The sequence below is a fragment of the Bos taurus genome, chromosome 23 (assembly GCF_002263795.3).
Source record: "Bos taurus isolate L1 Dominette 01449 registration number 42190680 breed Hereford chromosome 23, ARS-UCD2.0, whole genome shotgun sequence".
Taxonomy (NCBI): domain Eukaryota; kingdom Metazoa; phylum Chordata; class Mammalia; order Artiodactyla; family Bovidae; genus Bos; species Bos taurus.
Window position 1 is genome coordinate 46,027,626 of NC_037350.1, and position 21,154 is coordinate 46,048,779.

A 21,154-nucleotide genomic window follows, 5' to 3' on the forward strand; every position below is an offset into this window, starting at 1 on the left:
AACTGTTGCTTCCTGACCTGCATACAGATTTCTCAAGAGGCAGATCAGGTGGTCTGGTATTCCCATCTCTTTCAGAATTTTCCACAGTTTATTGTGATCCACACAGTCAAAGGTTTTGGCATAGTCAATAAAGCAGAAATAGATGCTTTTCTGGAACTCTCTTGCTTTTTTGATGATCCAGCGGATGTTGGCAATTTGATCTCTGGGTCCTCTGCCTTTTCTAAAACTAGCTTGAACATCTGGAAGTTCACGGTTCACATATTGCTGAAGCCTGGCTTGGAGAATTTTGAGCATTACTTTACTAGCGTGTGAGATGAGTGCAATTGTGCAGTAGTTTGAGCATTCTTTGGCATTGCCTTTCTTTGGGATTGGAAGGAAAACTGACCTTTTTCAGTCCTGTGGCCACTGCTGAGTTTTTCAAATTTGCTGGCGTATTGAGTGCAGCACTTTCACAGCCTCATCTTTCAGGATTTGAAAGAGCTCAACTGGAATTCCATCACCTCCACTAGCTTTGTTCGTAGTGATGCTTCCTAAGGCCCACTTGACTTCACATTCCAGGATGTCTGGCTCTAGGTGAGTGATCACACCATCGTGATTATCTGGGTCGTGAAGATCTTTTTTGTACAGTTCTTCTGTGTATTCTTGCCACCTCTTCTTAATATCTTAATATCTTTATTCACTGTAGTTTTGATTTGCACTAATTATTAGAGAAATGCAAATCAAAACTACAGTGAATGTATCACCTCACATTGGTCAGAAGGGCCATCATCAAAAAATCTACAAGAGTGCATGGAGGAGAGAGAACTGTCTTGCACCACTGGTTGGAATAGTCAATTGCTACAGCCTCTATAGAGAACAGTATTTGCTTTGCTAAGTCACTTCAGTAGTGTCTGACTCCGTGCAATGCTATAGACTGCAGCCTTCCAGGCTCCTCTGTCTGTGGGATTCTCCAGGCAAGAATACTGGAGTGGGTTGCGATTTCCTCCTCCAGGGGATCTTCCTGACCCAGGGATTAAACCTGCATCTCCTTCACTGCAAGTGGATTCTTTACCGCTGAGCCACCAGGAAGCCCTGGAGAACAGTATGGAGGTTCCTTAAAAAACTAAAAGCAGAACTACTATACGACCCAGCAATCGACACTGGGCATCGATCTTGAGAAATCTGTGGCTATGTTGACAGTACTTTGCATCTTTATCAAGACAGGGCTCTCGGAAGTCACTGAGGTGAAAACAAAGGCATGACTCTGTCTTTACAATATAAGCCTTTTTTAAACCATTATTTTTCAGATATATTTTCTGATACACTGACAGTTCAACACGTCCATTTTTTTTTTGTACATGTGGTGCCGCGGTGTGTATTTCAACTTACCATCATGCTTTAAAGAACAAGCACACGGATTCCTCTAGGATATGGAGCTGGTGGTTTTTATACCCTCATCCTGTGAAAGATAAGCCGAGGAGTGGAAAGTGCACCCGCTGGGCCATGTGGAGGCTCCAGCCCAGGGTCCAGCAGAACTCAAGGCTGCATGTTTACGGCACGTCAGTATCAGGAAAGAGTGAAAAACATCCATGAGAATTTAAGTGCTTCAAAGATGTCACCATTATCCCCTTCTAACAACAAAATTTATGATCTTCTCTCTATTTCTTTTCTGAATCTATGTGTCTTAAATTGTGTGAAACGTGGCCTAGACTGACAATAAATGACCAAATGAAAAGGCATGCGCTGATGGAAGAACCTGCGGACAGATGCTATGGTGGAGGCAGGCTGGGGTCAGAATTCTGTGCAAGAGGAGGATGCTGTAGCATTTGAAAGGTGCAGGATCACAGAGAAGTGAGGGGACTTCTCTGAGCTCAGTTTCCTCATCTGTATATCAGGGACAGTGTGATCTGCTTTAGTACACTGTTAGTGGGATGAGATGAATGTCTAGCAAGAATCCAGCACAAAGTAGGCGCTCATTAAATCGCAGGGGGACGAGCGAGAGAACACATTCTATGCCCCTTCTCCGCTCACCATGTTCTTACCGTCACGGTGTCAGAAGTTTCCTGAAAACCCCAGTCAGCCTTGTCTGCGGGAAAAAGCCTCAGATCCTGTATTAGAGCTCATGGCGTACCCTTGGCTTTGATATTTATAGGACCTTGAACCTCCGTGTGAAATAGGGCTGAATACTTTGAACAACGCATGTAGCTGTGGTTCAGGAGAGGTGTCCATGTGCCTGGCGGCTGTTCATTTTATATATTTGTCCAGACTGTGACCTACTTGTACTTTTTATTGCTATTGGAGTAGTGAACTGATACGTAAAAGAAGTCAAAGTGTTTGAATGGAGGTGGGGGTGATCCTGACTGTGGTGTGTTGTTCGGTGTTTGCACACATGCTAGGGAAAGGAGAACAGAAGTAAGGTCTCCGATGTCTTTTTTTACCAGGACATTAATCCCATCTTGGGACCCCTGCCCTCTCCACCTCGTCTAAATCTAATCATCTCCCCAAAGTCCCTTTTTTGATTACAGTCACACTGGGGGATCAAGTTTAAACATGTGAAGTTTGAGCGAACACAATTCAGTCCGAAGAGATCTCCCTTAAAAAACGCTAGATTTTCATGAAAACTTTTCTACATAGATTGTAGCTCATGAAAAATTCATTTACCTTGAGTACTGAAGTATGTACTTGTTTCAGAAATGTTTCGGCTGAAGTGCCTCTAATGGCTGAGTGCTTCATTTCTTTTAGGATAGAGCTTTGGATGGGAAAGAAGCCTGGGGCTGAGAAAGAGCTCTGCTCAGAGACGGGTGGACTGCCAAGGCTCTGAGAAGGTGTATTCCTACTTGTCTATCGGAGACCTAAAGTGCTTTAAAATATATTCCTGGAAGAAGATTTTGACATGCACTTTTAGGAGGAACAAATTAAAATAAAACTGCTTATTTTATGGCTAATATTTAGAGATTTCCTTCACTCATTTGAACTCACTTCACTCATTTGCACCATAAAAATTCTGGGCCATTTGTCAATTTTGAAAGGATAAAATCTCTTGAAACATGTGCTGAATAGGTACCATTTTTTTTTTTTTTTGCTGTTTAGATTGTTCATTTGAGGTGTTTAATCAATCTGTTAGGATATAAAGTGATACCAGGGAATACAGTTTGAAAAGGAACAGAAAATAAATTTATATTCATATAATTGAAAATTTCCAGCAAAAACAATGATTTGACTCCAGGTTTCTCTAAGTGGAAATTTAGATTACCTCATTTCCAAAGAATAGAAAGGTGAAATGTGTGTGTGTGTGTGTGTGTGTGTGAGAGAAAGAGAGAGAGAGAGAGAGACTGACATATCAGCGTCAATTTACATATCAGTGAAACTGCTAAAGATTCATTAAAATGAAAGAAAAATAAAAGGTATATGAGAAAAAGATCTTAGTAGGAACGTTTTGATGCTGTGTCCATGTACCAAGTTCATAGAAATGTGAGTTCTAGGTAGAATTTGCAGAAATCCAAGGAAAATGCCAGGGTGCTCAAGCCTTTAGATCCAGTATGTTGGGTGTATTTACAAAAGCCTCTGAGATAGGAAGTTAGACTGCAGGAGGTCTCATTTTCAATCTGTCTGCACAACACCAATAAATAGTAACAAAAGTTATATCTCAATATAGCGAGAAATAGCCTTCTTTAACTTTCACCTCCCATATATTTTTCTTTCTCTATTACATTTTCTGACCACAGTGCTCATTAGTGGTAAATATAAAGGAGCAACAGTAAATAATAATTCTTTGTAGTTAAATGGTGACTTTGATCAGAGCACCTCAAAGTTTTCATGACTCATTAATCTGTGAAATACATCAGTGAAGTATGAAGGTGTCAAGGATTACTACCCTCCTTTTGTAAGCAGAGAAACTGAGGCATTTGCAAGAAACTATCAAGGTCATTCAATGATTTGATGACAGACTCAGGGACATGATCTGTGAACCAGATCTAATTAGAGCAAAAAACAGGGCTCAGCGGAAGCCAGTTGCTTCTGTGAAATTGCTGAGAAGCTTTATGTATTGCCTGGAAACAACACTGCTTTAGAAGACATGCTTTTTATTTAGTTTTCATTTTGAGTGATTTCTTCCATTTAGTGATGAAGACCTCTCCACAGCTTCCTGTTTAGATCATTTAATAGTGAGCCATTTCCTTGAGATTTCTTTGGCTTGCATTTCTTCTACATGAAGAAAGAATATGGGGGCTTCCCTGGACCTCCAGTGGTTGGGACTTCACTTTCCAATGCAGAGGTTGCAGTTGGGGAGCTAGACTCCCACCTGCCTCGCAGCCAAGGTACAGAAGCGGTGTCGTAACAAATTCAAAAAGACTTAAAGAAACAATATATTTCTTATGAAACAGCTTAAGTTAATTACTAATACAAAAAATGAAAATAATTTTTACATATATCTATACAGAGTCAGACACGACTGAAGTGACTTAGCAGCAGCAGCATACATGTCCATACTGTTCCTGGGGTTCTCAAGGCAAGAATACTGAAGTGGTTTGCCATTCCCTTCTCCAGTGGACCACATTCTGTCAGACCTCTCCACCATGACCTGTCCGTCTTGGGTGGCCCCACATGGCATGGCTTAGTTTCATTGAGTTAGACAAGGCTGTTAGACAAGAATACTTTAGTATTCCTGCCTTGAGAACCCCATGAACAGTATGAAAAAGCAAAATGAAAGGATACTGAAAGAGGAACTCCCCAGGTCGGTAAGTGCCCAATATGCTACTGGAGATCAGTGGAGAAATAACTCCAGAAAGACTGAAGGGATGGAGCCAAAGCAAAAACAACACCCAGCTGTGGATGTAATTGGTGGTAGAAGCAAGGTCTGATGCTGTAAAGAGCAATATTGCATAGGAACCTGGAATGTTAGGTCCATGAATCAAGGCAGATTGGAAGTGGTCAAACAGGAGATGGCAAGAGTGAATGTTGACATTCTAGGAATCAGCGAACTCAAATGGACTGGAAGGGGTGAATTTAACTCAGATGACCATTATATCTACCACTGTGGGCAGGAATCCCTCAGAAGAAATGGAGTAGCCATCATGGTCAACAAAAAAGTCTGAAATGCAGTACTTGGATGCAATCTCAAAAACGACAGAATGATCTCTGTTCGTTTCCAAGGCAAACCATTCAATATCACAGTAATACAAGCCTATGCCCCAACCAGTAACGCTGAAGAAGCTGAAGTTGAATGGTTCTATGAAGATATACAAGACCTTTTAGAACTAACACCCAAAAAAGATGTCCTTTTCATTATAGGGGACTGGAATGCAAAAGTAGGAAGTCAAGAAACACCTGGAGTACAGGCAAATTTGGCCTTGGAATATGGAATGAAGCAGGGCAAATGCTAATAGAGTTTGGCCAAGAGAACTCACTGGTCATAGCAAACACCCTCTTGCAACAACACAAGAGAAGACTCTACACATGGACATCACCAGATGGTCAACACCAAAATCAGATTGATTATATTCTTTGCAGCCAAAGATGGAGAAGCTCTATACAGTCAGCAAAAACAAGACCAGGAGCTGACTGTGGCTCAGATCGTGAACTCCTTATTACCAAATTCAGACTTAAATTGAAGAAAGTAGGGAAAATCACTAGAGCATTCAGGTATGACCTAAATCAAATCCCTTATGATTATACAGTGGAAGTGAGAAATAGATTTAAGGGACTAGATCTGATAGACAGAGTGCCTGATGAACTATGGAAGGAGGTTCATGACATTGTACAGGAGACAGGGATCAAGACCATCCCCATGGAAAAGAAATGCAAAAAAGCAAAATGGCTGTCTGAGGAGGCCTTACAAATAGCTGTGAAAGGAAGAGAAGCGAAAAGCAAAGGAGAAAAGGAAAGATATAAACATCTGAATGCAGTGTTCCAAAGAATAGCAAGGAGAGATAAGAAAGCCTTCCTCAGCGATCAGTGCAAAGAAATAGAGGAAAACAACAGAATGGGAAAGACTAGAGATCTCTTCAAGAAAATTAGAGATACCAAGGGAACATTTCATGCGAAGATGGGCTCACTAAAGGACAGAAAATGTATGAACCTAACAGAAGGAGAAGATATTAAAAAGAGGTGGCAAGAATATACAGAAGAACTGTACAAAAAAGATCTTCAAGACCCAGATGATCACAATGGTGTGATCACTGACCTAGAGCCAGACGTCCTGGAATGTGAAGTCAAGTGGGCCTTAGAAAGCATCACTATGAGCAAAGCTAGTGGAGGTGATTGAATTCCAGTTGAGCTATTTCAAATCCCGAAAGATGATGCTGTGAAAGTGCTGCACTCAATATGCCAGCAAATTTGGAAAACTCAGCAGTGGACACAGGACTGGAAAACGTCAGTTTTCATTCCAATCCCAAAGAAAGGCAATGCCAAAGAATGCTCAAACTACTGCACAATTGCACTCATCTCACATGCTAGTAAAGTCATGCTCAAAATTCTCCAAGCCAGGCTTTAGCAATATGTGAACCGTGAACTTCCTGATGTTCAAGCTGGTTTTAGAAAAGGCAGAGGAACCAGAGACCAAATTGCCAACATCCGCTGGATCATCAAAAAAGCAAGAGAGTTCCAGAAAAGCATCTATTTCTGCTTTATTGACTATGCCAAAGCCTTTGATTGTGTGGATCACAATAAACTGTGGAAAATTCTGAAAGAGATGGGAATACCAGACCACCTGACCTGCCTCTTGAGAAACCTGTATGCAGGTCAGGAAGCAACAGTTAGAACTAGACATGGAACAACAGACTGGTTCCAAATAGGAAAAGGAGTACGTCAAGGCTGTATATAGTCACCCTGCTTATTTAACTTATATGCAGAGTACATCATGAGAAATGCTGGACTGGAAGAAGCACAAGCTGGAATCAGGATTGCCGGGAGAAATATCAATAACCTCAGATATGCAGATGACACCACTCTTATGGCAGAAAGTGAAGAGGAACTAAAAAGCCTCTTGATGAAAGTGAAAGAGGAGAGTGAAAAAGTTGGCTTAAAGCTCAACATTCAGAAAATGAAGATCATGGCATCTAGTCCCATCACTTCATGGGAAATAGATGGGGAAACAGTGGAAACAGTGTCAGACTTTATTTTTGGGGGCTCCAAAATCACTGCAGATGGTGACTGCAGCCATGAAATTAAAAGACGCTTACTCCTTGGAAGGAAAGTTATGACCAACCTAGATAGCATATTGAAAAGCAGAGACATTACTTTGCCAACAAAGGTTCATCTAGTCAAGGCTATGGTTTTTCCTGTGGTCATGTATGGATGTGAGAGTTGGACTGTGAAGAAAGCCTAGTGCAGAAGAATTGATGCTTTTGAACTGTGGTGTTGGAGAAGGCTCTTGAGAGTCCCTTGGACTGCAAGGAGATCCAACCAGTCCATTCCAAAGGAGATCAGTCCTGGGTGTTCATTGGAAGGACTGATGCTAAAGCTGAAACTCCAGTACTTTGGCCACCCCCTGTGAAGAGTTGACTCATTGGAAAAGACCCTGATGCTGGGAGGGATTGGGGGCAGGAAGGGAAGGGGACGACAGAGGATGAGATGGCTGGATGGCATCACCAACTCAATGGACATGAGTTTGAGTGAACTCTGGGAGTTGGTGGTGGACAGGGAGGCCTGCGGTGGTGCGATTCATGGGCTGGCAGATTTGGACATGACTCAGTAACTGAACCGAACTGAACTGATACATGTCCATGGGCTTCCCTCGTAGTTCAGTTGGTAAAGAATCCGCCTGCGATGCAGGAGACCCGGTTCGATTCCTGAGTCTGGAAGATCCACTGGAGAAGGGATAGGCTACCCCCTCCAGTATTCTTGGACTTCCGTTGTGACTCAGCTGGTAAAGAATCCATCTGCAATGTGGGAGACCTTGGTTGAATCCCTGGGTTGGAAAGATTCCCTGGAAAAAGGAAAGGCTACCCACTCCAGTATTCTGGCCTGGAGAATTCCATGGACTAAATCCATGGGGTCACAAAGAGTCAGACACGACTGAGCGACTTTCACTTTTGCTTTCTTTCATACCCGTCCATGGGCTTCCCGGGTAGTGCTCCTGGTAGAGAATCTTCCTACCAATGCAGGAGACTAAGAGACATGGGTTCTGTCCCTGGGTTGGGCAGATCCCCTGGACAAGGAAGTGGCACACTGCCTCAGTATTCTTGTCTGGAAAATTCCATGGACAGAAGAGCCTAGAGAGATATGGTCCATGGGGCGGAAAAGAGTCAGAAACGACCAAGCACACATTGCTTGTTTATCCTTGTCCACATCTATAAATATTTAGTCAATTAAATATCATCTGTCATCAATAGATTTTCAAGCAATATTCTGCAGCAAGATATTGTACTCTACCTTGCAATTCCCATACAAATGAACATTAAAAGGATAAATCCTGCAATATTTTTTTTTCTGAAGCCAACTTCTCAGTTCCAAGATGACAAATCACATTTTCTTGAAAACTAGCCTTGCTCATAAAAGCAACTTATTTTATGGTTTCTTGAAATAAAAAATATTAATTTTTTACATGATTATTTTTTTATTGCCCTTTCACTCTATTAATTATTCAGTCACTAAATCATGTCTTACTTTTTGTGATCTCATGGACTACAGCATGCCAGGCTTCCCTGTCTTCCACTGTCTCCCAGAGTTTGCTCAAATTCATGTCCATTGGGTCAGTGATGACATCCAACCATCTTATCCTCTGTTGCCCGCTTCTCCTCCTGCCCTTAATCTTTCCGAGCATCAGGGTTTTTTCCAATGAGTCAGCTCTTCACATCATGTGGCCAAAGTATTGGAACTTCACCTTCAGCACCAGTCCTTCCAATGAATATTCAGGGCTGATTTCCTTTTACTCTATTATGGTTACTTAAATTTTCCAAGGTTTGTGCTGTGAGACTCCGTCTATAAGGGAATAGATTACCTCGTTTGCATACACAGAGAATTTTGTATTTTATATTTTTCTCTCTGTCCCTGTTTTCTAGTACAGTTGACCCTTGAATCATGTGAGGGTTAGGGGACCCCCAAGGAGTGGAAGATGCATGGATAAATTTATAGTTGGCCTTTTCATTGCTGATTTCATAGCCTAGGATTCAAGCAAACTTTGATGGTGTAGGATGTATTTATTGAAAAAAGAATCTGCATATAAGTGAAACTGAGCAGTTCAAACTCATGTGGTTCAAGGGTCACTATATACATAGACCTTCAAGACTGTCCCTTTGAAACATTTTTATTGGATTAATTATAGTTGCTAAGACTGCCCACTGACTTCCTCGTTATTTGAGTATTTACTTTCCTCATATTATTAACATCTGTTTTATTTTTATGACACACCAAGAGTCTCTTATTGTTATCTCCAGTGCTTTCAGATAAAACCCAACGTCGCTGGTTGTTTAAATGTGGTCCATCAACCTCTCTTAGGATACTCGAGGTGCTAATTAGAATGTGCATTCCTGGGTACCCACACAGACCTACTAACTCATAATCTCTGGAGAAGGAGTCAGAATGGATAAATGTAGCACAAACATGCTAGGAGATTTTATTCACATTAAACTTAAGACCTTTCTTCATCTTCTAATTTTAGATAATACTTCGATAGCACTCGCCATGTGCCAAGCATTGTTCTAAGCACTTTATATATAATAACATTTAATTCTCATGGACGATTTTGAGAGGTTATGACTTTCAAAACAGTATCTTGCTAAGACCATGAATTCCTATTCTCCACCTACATTTGTAATACACTAACTGTAAATGAGGGAAGACAACACCTATAAAATACCAGCCAGCATTTCCTATTTAATTTATAGGAAGTTATAAAAATAGTATAAGAGTTCCTGATTACCTTTCACTCAGACTGAATTGCTTTTTAAAAATTTTCACTAGAGTGGTAAAATTATGACATCTTTTTTTTTTTCCCCATGGTAGAGTTAATTCATTCAATCTATCTTTGAATCCTGGCCATGGTTGATGGGATATTTTCAGAAAAAATTTTTGAATTTATTTTCATTTTTCATTGTTAGTTTTCATTTTTAGGGTCTTAAAATTTGCTCGCTAATAAGTTCTCTCAAGAAACACCAACACAAAATTTCCCCCAAGGATGTTTTGGGGTGTGCTCGTGCTCAGTCGCTCAATAGTATCTGACTGTCTGGGACCGTATATAGCCCACCAGGCTCCTCTGTCTATGGTTTTGGGATAAGCAAGGAAATATGAACATGGACATGATAGTAGTTTTTTAAATATATTGAAATTAACTGTATTGAGTACCAGGCATTGGGTCAGGAATTTTTGATACTTTTTTTTTTGTACATAACCATGGGAGATAGGTGTGGTGAGTCTCATGTTTTAGGTGAGGAAACTGAAGCAAGCCTGTTATTCTTTTCTCATTTTTCTCCCAGAATTCTCAGACGCCCCTACACCCTTTCCTTGACTCCTCAAATTTTCTTTCCTTCCATTCTTTGAGGTAGATACCGTAGCATTTTGCTGGAGGAGGTCACACAGGTGCATACTTTTCCCAAACCTTGTATTCGTGGATTCTTACACTCCTCCGTGACTTTCCTTTAGGGTCGTTACAACTCCAGTCTCACATTTGAGAGTACTGATGGAAATACATTTAAATAGCATGCCATTTAAATTATTTTTTAAAAAGCAATTTTCCACTGTAGATTTAGAAACCAACAGATCTATTTTAGCCAGCATAATTTCTTATTAACTAATTTAATCTGTGCAAAATTATATAAGAAAGCAAACAAGCCTCCATCAATTTTCTTGCCTTTGGATGTAACATAATATTTTCAAAAATGAACCAAATAGAGTAATTAGCCCCCAGGCAGAGCAAATGGCTCTAATAGCCATCTCCCACATATTTCTATGGTGGAAAGACTGAAAATGAATACAGAAATGTGGCAGCCCATGGGTTAAAGCCCTGCATGTACCCTCTTAAGTAACAGTTTGGAATATTAATACCTAGGGTTACCTTTTCAGAAGTTCAAGATAAGAGAAGAGAATTATATTTTCCCCTTAGGCTGCCAAAATCTCTCTTCTGATGGGCTGCCTGATTTCAACCTTCCAGGGGTGCTTCCCTGGTGGCTCAGTGATAAATAATCTGCCTGCAATGCAGGAGATCTGAGTTTGATCCCTGGGTGGGGAAGATCCCCTGGAGAAGAGAATGGCAACCCACTCCAGTATTTTTGCTTGGAGAATCCCATAGATAGAGGAGCCTGGTGGGCTATAGTCCATGGGGTTGCAAAGAGTTGGGCATGACTTACTGACTAACCAACAATAACAATATGATTTCTACAGTGCTTGAAAGTGAACAGACTTTCTTGCATTGTTAACAGAGGGTCACTTTCCGCACTAATTGTCCCCCAGGGAGAGAACCTTGCCCGTGTAAGAGATGACAGAGTGATCGATATGAAAATACCAGGGGAGTATTGTTTGAATAGCATTATAGGTGATTCTGAAATGCTGCTTTGATGGTGGTGATGTGATGGTGTCAGGGGATGTCACTCCCTCCACAATTAAGAAACACTGAATTAAATAATATGACTCCCTATAAGAAGCATTGACTAATTTGATGAAAGTGATTTTGATTCAATGTGTATATTATATTGTAAAATATAGAGAAAAAGGCAAAGCAATTTTCCAGGCGAAGAGGTGTCCCTGATGGTAAAACTAACTCATCCTTCCTTATTGCGGGTTATCACTCTCTCCTCTTTTTTAAATTCCCTATTTTCTTTATGCAAGGCTTCCCTGGTAGCTCAGATGGTAAAGAATCTGCCTGCAATGCAGGAGACCTGGGTTTAATCCCTGGGTCAGGAAGATCCCCTGGAGAAGGAAATGGCTACCCACTTCAGTATTCTTGCCTGGAATATTCCATGGACAGAGGAGCCTGGCAGGCTACAGTCCATGGGGTCACAAGAGTCAGACACAACTGAGCGACTAACACTTTCCTTCATCGCCGTCGTGTTGTGCTTAGTTGCTCAGTGTTGTCCAGCTTTTCTTCATACACCATTCTGGACCAATTGTTTGCTCCTTTTCCTTATTTTCATAATCTTTTCAAGAACTAATTTTTTATATTTCTTGGTTTTGTCTATTACCCATTCAATTTCTCTTTAATTGATTCCTTTCTTTGTCTTTGTTATTTCCTGTTATTGGATCACCCCATGATGTGCAAAGTATCCCAACTCCCTTCCCAAATTTACTTCATCTACAAAGGCTGATGATGCCATACACCAAGAGGATGGAGGTTCCTTAGAAAGCGAAAAGTGAAGCTGCCATATGATCCAGGAATCCCACTCCTGGGCATATATCCATAGAAAACCATAATTTTAAAAGATATATGTACCCTAATACTTATTGCAACAATATTTACAATAGTCGAGACATGGAAGCAACTTAAATGCCCATCAACAGAGGAACAGATAAAAAAGATGTATTGCATATGCACCATGGAATATTACTCAGCCATAGAAAAGAATGAAATAATGGCAATTGCAGCAACCTGGATGAATTTCAAGATTTTTACCCTAAATAAGCCAGCCAAAGAAAGACAAATATTATATGATATTGCTTATATGTGGACTCTTAAAAACTGAACTTATATACAAAAGAGAAATAAACCCACAGAAAATAGAAAAACAAACAAACAGACAACTTATGGTTACCAAGGGGAAAGGCAGGAGAAGGATAAATTAGGAGTCTGTGATTAAGACAGGCACACTACTATGTATATAAAACAGATAACCAACAAAGATTTACTATATTGCAGAGAGAACTCTAGGTAATATTTTGTAATAACCTATGGATGTGAGTCTGAGTGAACTCCGGGAGTTGGTGATGGACAGGGAGGCCTGGCGTGCTGGGATTCATGGGGTCGCAAAGAGTCGGACACGACTGAGCGACTGAACTGAACTGAACTGAACTGAATAACCTATAAGGGAAAAGAATCTGAAAAAAGTGGATGTATATTGTATGTATAGCTGTATATTGCTGTACACTTGAAATTAACACACCATTGTAAGTTAGCTACACTTCAATTAAAAGATATTTAAAATTAAAGAAATTTGGAAAAAAAGAGGATATGACAAGGCTTTTTACTCATGTAATGATGCTTTTTGGGAAGAGCAGCTTGGGCTTACAAGTGGCTTGAGAAAGCAGTGGTTGGAGATGGTTTGGCTTTTACTGTGGTTAGGTGGCGGGCTCAAGGTGAAGTTTCCAGGACAGCAGGTGCTTGTATGATTTGAACTTCCTATTGACACCAAGGTGGGAAGTGTCTGGAGTAGAAGAGGAGCTTGGGGTGGGGGCTGGGTCTTATTAATAGTCAAGCATCAAAAAAGGAGTCAGGCTCTTGAGTACACCTGCATTTGCTTACTTTGGGGTTAATTTGCTTTTTTTTCTTAATTGTCTTAAGATAAAAGCATACATCATTGATTTTATATATCTTTACTACAATGTAGACTTTGAAGGCTGTAAATGTTCTTCTCTGTGTTTCTTGGCTGTATTCCACTAATTTAGAGATGTTATGTTTTATCATTTAGTTCAACATATTTTTCAATTTCTCCTTTGACTTCTTATTTACTTTTTCGTGATTGAGAGGAAATCATTTAAGAGTGGGAACACATTTAGGGAAGCAGTGATGGGGGATGGATGAAGTTTGGAACACAATTTTTCTGTTTGCATTTCCCATTTCCAGTGTCAAAGAGGTAATGAATAAAGGAAGTATTGGAGAAAAATAGCTGGAGACTTGTTGTTGACTAGCTATACACTAAAGGTTGAATATAAATAGGAGGAAATCTCATAGTATAACACTAATGTTGTTCAAGCAGGAGGAGAAAGTTTTGTTGGTTTTTGAGCTTGCCAAAGGGTTTGGGCAGTCTAGGTCAGACCAACATCTGGAGGCAGCATAGGTAAAAGAAAGTTCAGGAAATTACAGAGCAGAGAGAAAAGTCCAGGATATGTCAGCAATAACACAGTAGCAGCTGCCTCCAAGAGATAAGGTACTTTGCTCTTTAAATTTTGCTTTATTTTGTGAAGTGAAGTGAAGTGAAAGTCGCTCAGTCGTGTCCGACTCTTTGCAACCCCATGGACTGTGTCTTTGGAATTCTCCAGGCCAGAATACTAGAGTGGGTAGCCATGCCCTGCTCCAGGGGATCTTCCTAACCTAAGGATCAAACCCATGTCTCCCACACTGCAAACAGATTCTTTACCAGATGCATTTATGAATCCAATAGTCAACAGACACATGAATTACTGGCCTTGTGATTTTAACAATGAGTTAATTTTTTTTAAAACAGACTTATACAGATGAATTGTGAATGTCAGTTCTTGGGTGGTCTGTTTCCTTGGATGATAGTGCTGTTCTGTTTTCATCCATCTTTAGCGTACCACCCGAGGCAGTGATAATTGAGCCATCCCGGGCTTGATTCCTGGAAGGGAATGGCTGGTCTCTGTGAGGCTGTCCCAGTATCTCTAGATTGAAGAAAGATGTGGATTAACCAGAAAAATAGGAACGCATGTAGGAATCAGTCAAAATATCTTTAGGTAAAACAGTTGAAGACATTTAGTCTATTGTTTTCAAAACTATAAGCCAGACAAGTGGGCTCTCTGCTGTGTGATAAAAACAGAAGAAAGAAATTCACCAAGTTACAAAAGAATGTGCTTGACTGGGAATTCTGCTACATCACGTTCCACTTGTGTGATCTTAAGCACAGCCTGTTTGAAGATGTTCTGAAGCTCAGTGTTCTTATCTGGAAAACAATGGGGACGATCCTCGCCGTCTTCCTTCATAATGTTGTGAAAGAGAAAGGAGAAAAAATTTCTGTGTTTTTTTGAATAAAGTGCCATATAAAAGTCAGTTATTATTAGTGTGCTGTTTTCATTTTTATAGCTTAGCTTCTGGATTAACTTTTCTGTTAGGAGAGGTTCTTAGAAATGATATTTGGTGATATGACATAGAAGTGGGAGGTGTGACATGCAGGTGAGAGCACAGCTCTGGGGGTGGACAGCCTTCCACGTCCTACTAAGTCATCTTGAGCAAGTTAACATCTCTGTGACGTAGCTTTTTGTTTTCAGTCTGTAAAACAGGGATTAATAATAGTTCTCACAACTTCTGACAGTTCAGCTAACAAAGATGAATGAGCTGGGAGCATTTGAATTATTGCCTAAAATTTTAATGCACTCAGGGTCCCAAGAGGATGATCAATAAAGTTGAATTAATTAATAAATTATTTTTGGAGAAATGCAACTGCGGACATTCCTTTTTCTGTGATTCTGCTGTCCTAGATCCGATGAGATTATTACGTAATGAATTGGAAGCCAAGGAGCTTATTGAGTGCATTTTGCATGTTAATTTTGCTTTAATGCCTTTAGTTTAGATTTTCAAATACATACACATGCATGTGTGAGCTCAGTCATGTCTGACTCTGCAACCCCATGGACTAACCCTCTAGGCTCCTCTGTCCATGGTTGGGGGACTGTAATCCACCAACCTCCTTCCTGAAAGAATTGTTAATGAAATTGTTAATGAAGGCAATACACAATGATCATGAAACCTTAAGATGAATGACCTCCATGCAAAGGGAGAGACAGTTATAGAGTCAAAAAAGGAACAAGCATGCTTCAAAATCCCCATAAATATATTGCTAATAGAAAAAAATCTATAAATTTATAAATGTTAAAACAAGCTTCCCCAACACTTGTTTTTCTTTTATATTAAGTACCTTCATTTCAGGAAATGAAGTAGAAAAGATATTTAAAGTCCTTTCCAACTTTAAAATATATATGTGTATATATATATTTCATGTAAAAATATATCACAAGTTGATCAAGATTTTCTGAAAAGAACCTGAAGCATTGAATCTAATATATATATATATATATATATCAGAATATTATATATTAAACCTAATACATATATTAGATTAAATGCTTCAGGTTCTTTTCAGAAAAAAATTTGTATTAGTTTAGGTTAAAAAAATTATTAGCTATGACTCCATCCCATTTTATTGTTCAATAAGACTTCACAGATATAACAAATTTGCTAAGATGATGAAGAGCCTTTAAAGTATTACTATGACCACATGACAATTATTTTATATCTGTTTAGTTTTTTCTTTCACAAGTAGGAAATATCCATGAAGAAGGTTCAAACAGAGAGTATGCATAAGAGACTCTGGTGTCTAATCCTTCCCTCTTGAAATGTATGTTTTAAAAACATGTTCTTAAGTGGACTAACAGGTTTTCCAACTATATTTTCCTCTCTGGGATCAGTTCAATAGAGAGAACTAATGAAGCAGGACTATTTTAGAGAAATAAAAAACAAAACCTCAAAAATTATGTCTTTAAGGCAGTATACTTAAATTATGCTGAATTTAGGGTAATAATCATGAAGTCATGTTGTTTGGGACTCCTTGACCAAACATTCCACACTGACAACCTAACCTCAATTTTCAATATTTTAAAACATCAAGTCAGAAATAAAATACATAAACTTCTTCTCATGATTCCAATTGCCCTGACTAGTTCTAGCAGCGCTTGGTGAAGCAGAGCATTATGGGTGCCAGTCTTTTACTAAAGGCCATTTTCTGCTGGCAGCTTCATTATAAGAAATGACTGGACACCTTAGTGGACACACCTTAGAAGAGGGGAATTCACAAATGACTATGTTAGTTTTGTAAGGGGCATGCAGAGTCAGAAAAATTTAACCTTCATTATGTATGGATGTGAGAGTTGGACTGTGAAGAAGGCTGAGCACCGAAGAACTGATGCTTTTGAACTGTGGTGTTGGAGAAGACTCTTGAGAGTCCCTTGGACTGTAAGGAGATCCAACCAGTCCATTCTAAAGGAGATCAGTCTTGGGTGTTCTTTGGAAGGAATGATGCTAAAGCTGAAACTCCAATACTTTGGCCACCTCATGCGAAGAGTTGACTCGTTGGAAAAGACTCTGATGCTGGGAGGGATTGGGGGCAGGAGGAGAAGGGGACAACAGAGGAGGAGATGGCTGGATGGCATCACTGACTCGATGGACGTGAGTCTCAGTGAACTCTGGGAGTTGGTGATGGACAGGGAGGCCTGGCGTGCTGCGATTCATGGGTTTGCAAAGAGTCGGACATGACTGAGCAACTGATCTGATCTGATCTGATGCCATTAAAAAATAAGAACATAGCGAAAATCATCAATGTCTAATAAGGTGTAATCCACTAAGATTAATGGAAGACCAACAAAGCCTTAGGTGGAATTACATGAGCAGAGAAATCACCTGCTTTGATTGAAAAGAACAAAGAGAGGACAAAATAAAAAGAGGTCTTTGAATTCCAAAATTCTACTGGCAGGAAACAAGGTTAGAAAATCACTGAGAAGTAAGCACGTGCTACCTTTCATGAAAAAAGGAAGGACGATCCAGAAGATGACTCCAAGAGTCCAGAGAACAGAGCTGAGAGCCACAGAGTTATTCTCAGATCTTGAAGCTTAATCAAGGACTTTCCAACACTTGTCTGGACTTCATAATCACTGTAGAAGCATGCTTCTAGCCTTCTGTTATTCAAGCGTGCGTGCTAAGTTGCTTCAGTTGGTCTGCCTCTTTGCAAACCTATGGACTGTAGCCCACCTGGCTCCTCTGTCCATGGGATTCTCCAGGGAAAAATACTGGAGTGGGTTGCTATGCCCTCCTCCAGGGGATCTTTCCTACCCAGGGATAGAAACTGTATCTCTTTTGTCTCCTGCAATGGCAGACATTTTTTTTTTTAACCACCACCGCCTGTTTTTCATACCTTTGTGTAATTCCCTCTGACACTGTACAAGGATAATTGATCTGTATGACCAATAGCATACAGTAGAAGTGATGGAATGTCATTTCCAGGATTAGGTTATAAAAGGGCTGTGGCTTCCATCCTGAGTTCCCTCCCTCTCTCATTCATTTTCAGTCAATACGTTGATATTTGCCTGTATGGCACCTTCTCAGAACATCTGGAGGAATGTTTTCATAGGATTACTATATATTACAGTTTTCAAGGGAGAGTTCTGGGTTATGCCTGTTGTCCTAGAATAATTAAAATCTCCCCTTGACTTCAGAATGTCCCAGATTGAATCATAAATTATATGATCACAATTATTATTAACATCACTAGCATCCTAAATATCTAGCCACATATCCATTTCTGTCGTATTAAATTGTACTATTAAAGGGTGTGTGTATGAGACAGAGAGAGAGGCAGAGACAGGGAGACAGAGAGAGAGAACAGAGAAATAGAAAGAGACAAAGAAAGCTGTGAAAGTATCCCCAAGGCATTTCTCCTTCTTCTGGTTATATCATTCACTATTTCTATACCTTTTTGGCCAAAAGTAACTAAGCAGACTGAGGGAATTCAGATTCCATAATAAGGTGGCTTATTGTTTGTCATTTATCATTAAGTCTTGTCTGACTGTTTTGTAACCCCATGGACTGTAGCCTGCCAGGCTCCTCTGTCCATGGGATTTCCCAGGCAAGAGTACTGGAGTGGGTTTCCATTTTTTCCCTCCAGGAGATCTTCCCAACCCAGTGATCAAACCCACATCTCCTGCCTTGACGAGTGGCTTCTTTACCACTGAGCCACCTGAGAAGTCTGTAAGGTGGCTACTATTGGTATAATCCCCATGTTTATATTTGGAACCTAAACTTTTAAGAGTCAGCATACCCTGGTCTTGGAAAAGCCAGCTTTTACATAGATGTTCAAGTACATTTTGAATATCTTTTTTTTTTTCATTTCTGTTTTCTTTCATGCAGGATTTGACATTTGACGGGGAGGGACTCGGCGAATACATACCTATGTCATGTTTAAAGAGCGACAGAACATTTGAGAAGTACGTTCCCTTAGTGGTACATTTAATGTGTTTTATTTTCTTGTTTGTTCCTTTTGGTGTGGACTAATTATGGGCTACCCCCTAGCTTGATTCACTCTAAGGTTCTGGTTTGGGAGACCCATGACCCCATTTCCTCCTGGGATGTATCTGTACCTTTTCGTTCATATAGGACAGTTTAGGGAGGGGATTTCAGCCTTTCAGAGACTATCCAAATCCCTGATCCAGGGTGGGAGCTTCTAAGATTGGGACATGGCAGTTTCTGCCCCTGCATCTCAGATCAGGAAGTACAGGTGCAGCAGGTACAGGTTCAGAGGTTCTCAGGGGGGATGGTCTCCCATGGAAGCTTGGGCCTCCCCCTCTTTGACTATGTGACCTCCAGCGGGATGTTGAGGGATAGAACTTTACTCAGCATCAGCTTTTCATCAGTGAAGCAAGAATAATAATACCTTGGTGGATTATTTTAAGGGTTAAATGAGATAATAAATATGATGCATTTCAAAGAGTGCTCTGAACATGAGAAGCACTAAATAAACACTAGTTAATACTGTGGTTCACAGCAGGGATCAATTTTGCCCCTAGGGGACATTTAGCAATAACTGGAGATATTTTTGATTGTCACGACTGGACCTAGGGGGAAGCTGTTAACAGCATCTAGCGGGCAGAGGACAAGCATCTTGCTAAACATTCCATAATGCACAGGGTAACAAAGAATTATGTGGTTCAAAATGTCAACAGCACGGAGGCTGGAAACCTTGTTATACCCCAGTGCTGTTTATTCATTGCCATTTTACTTAACTCTTAATCCTACTAGCAGTGAAAATAAAGTATCATCTGACACCTGTCTGTGAATATTATTCAGTACTTGAAAAAATAGGCCATATGGGCAGGATTACATATTGCTGAGGTTTCCTTCCAACACTCAAGAACATATAGACAAGCATACCTACTACATGCTACATTTCTAGTGATTGGACTTTATCCCCAAATAGCCAGGGACATTGGCACCACATCATATGCGAGAGAAAATTAATTATAGGCTAACTTAAGGTCATGAAAATTTGAACTAACCTAAATATCCAACAACAAGGGATTATTTAAATAAATTATGGTAGACACTTAAAATTAAATAGTAAGTCACTGCTGAAAATTTGTACTTAAAGAAAATTAATCTCCTGGAAATCTGTATAATGCACAAAGGGAGAAATACAAATTACAAAGTGTTTACAGCATCAGCCTCATTTTGTAAAAGAAGAAACAGTGAGTCTTGCTACCTAGCTGTGAAGAATTCTCACGCTCAGTTGCTCAGTCGTGTCTGACTCTTTGCAACCCTATGGACTGTAGCCCACCAAGCTCCTCTGTCCATGGGATTTCCCAGTCTAGAATACTGGAGTGGGTTACCATTCCCTTCTCCAGGGGATCTTCCTAATCCAGGGATTGAACCCACTTCTCCTGCATTGGCAGGTGGGTTCTTTCCCACTGAGCCACCAGGGAAGCCCTAGCTGTGAAGAATAGACCTCAGTATTTTACCAGTGTTTATCTCTGGGCTGAGGACTAATGAGTGACTTTGATGGGGGTATTTTTATAAAATTAGATTTTATACAGTGCACAAACATGCATGTATATTTATATAATTACAAAATTGGGAATAAGAGCTGTATACAGGAGAAAAAGGAACACTGTACTACAAGTCCTGACTCAAAAGTAAGGTGATGTCTGGCTCCTGGTCTAGAGTATGATGACTTCAAGGGGCCACAAACCCCTAGACTTATCTCTAGGTAGCTGGCATCCTCTTGAAGCTGTTTATTAACCTTTTGATGTGCGTCGCATTCTTTTTTTAACTAAGGAAGGTATTTTTAGAAACCCTTTAATTACAAAGAACGCAAATTACAACTGAGAACCCTGCTTTCTTACCCCCCCCTTAGGATGATTATCATGAATTCAGTATATAATTATTTAGATTAAGTTTTTAGGATATTTCACGAGGGCTTTACATTTTTTTGCCACCGGAACAAAGAAAGAAACTGAGGAAAACATCTCACCGTGGCTTACATAACACATCTGATGTTTACTAATGAAATCGGTTTACCTTCATAACTGTATAATAGGGCCATTACAGACAACAGATACAGTAGTTTAAAAGTAATAAAATTTACAAGAAAGTGTATTTAATTTGAAATTGAATTGCCAGCGAATGGGGGTCCTAATGAACTCTCGTGTCAATCTAGTTCTAACTAAATTAAGGGGAATCATCTCTATCCCAGGAAACCAAATCAGCTGTGAGACCTAAAACGGCCATTCCTTGGTGGAGGGGCTGTCATTGTCA

General features: G+C 40.0%; 1 protein-coding gene across 1 annotated transcript in view; it reads left to right on the forward strand.

Annotated features, from left to right (window-relative positions):
• OFCC1 (orofacial cleft 1 candidate 1) overlaps window positions 1-21,154 on the forward strand; it is a 241,604-nt gene that overhangs the window by 43,214 nt on the left and 177,236 nt on the right. The window contains exon 7 of the mRNA XM_024983908.2: window positions 18,755-18,831. Coding sequence (XP_024839676.2) covers window positions 18,755-18,831 — 77 coding nt within the window. The remainder of the gene's footprint in view (window positions 1-18,754; window positions 18,832-21,154) is intronic.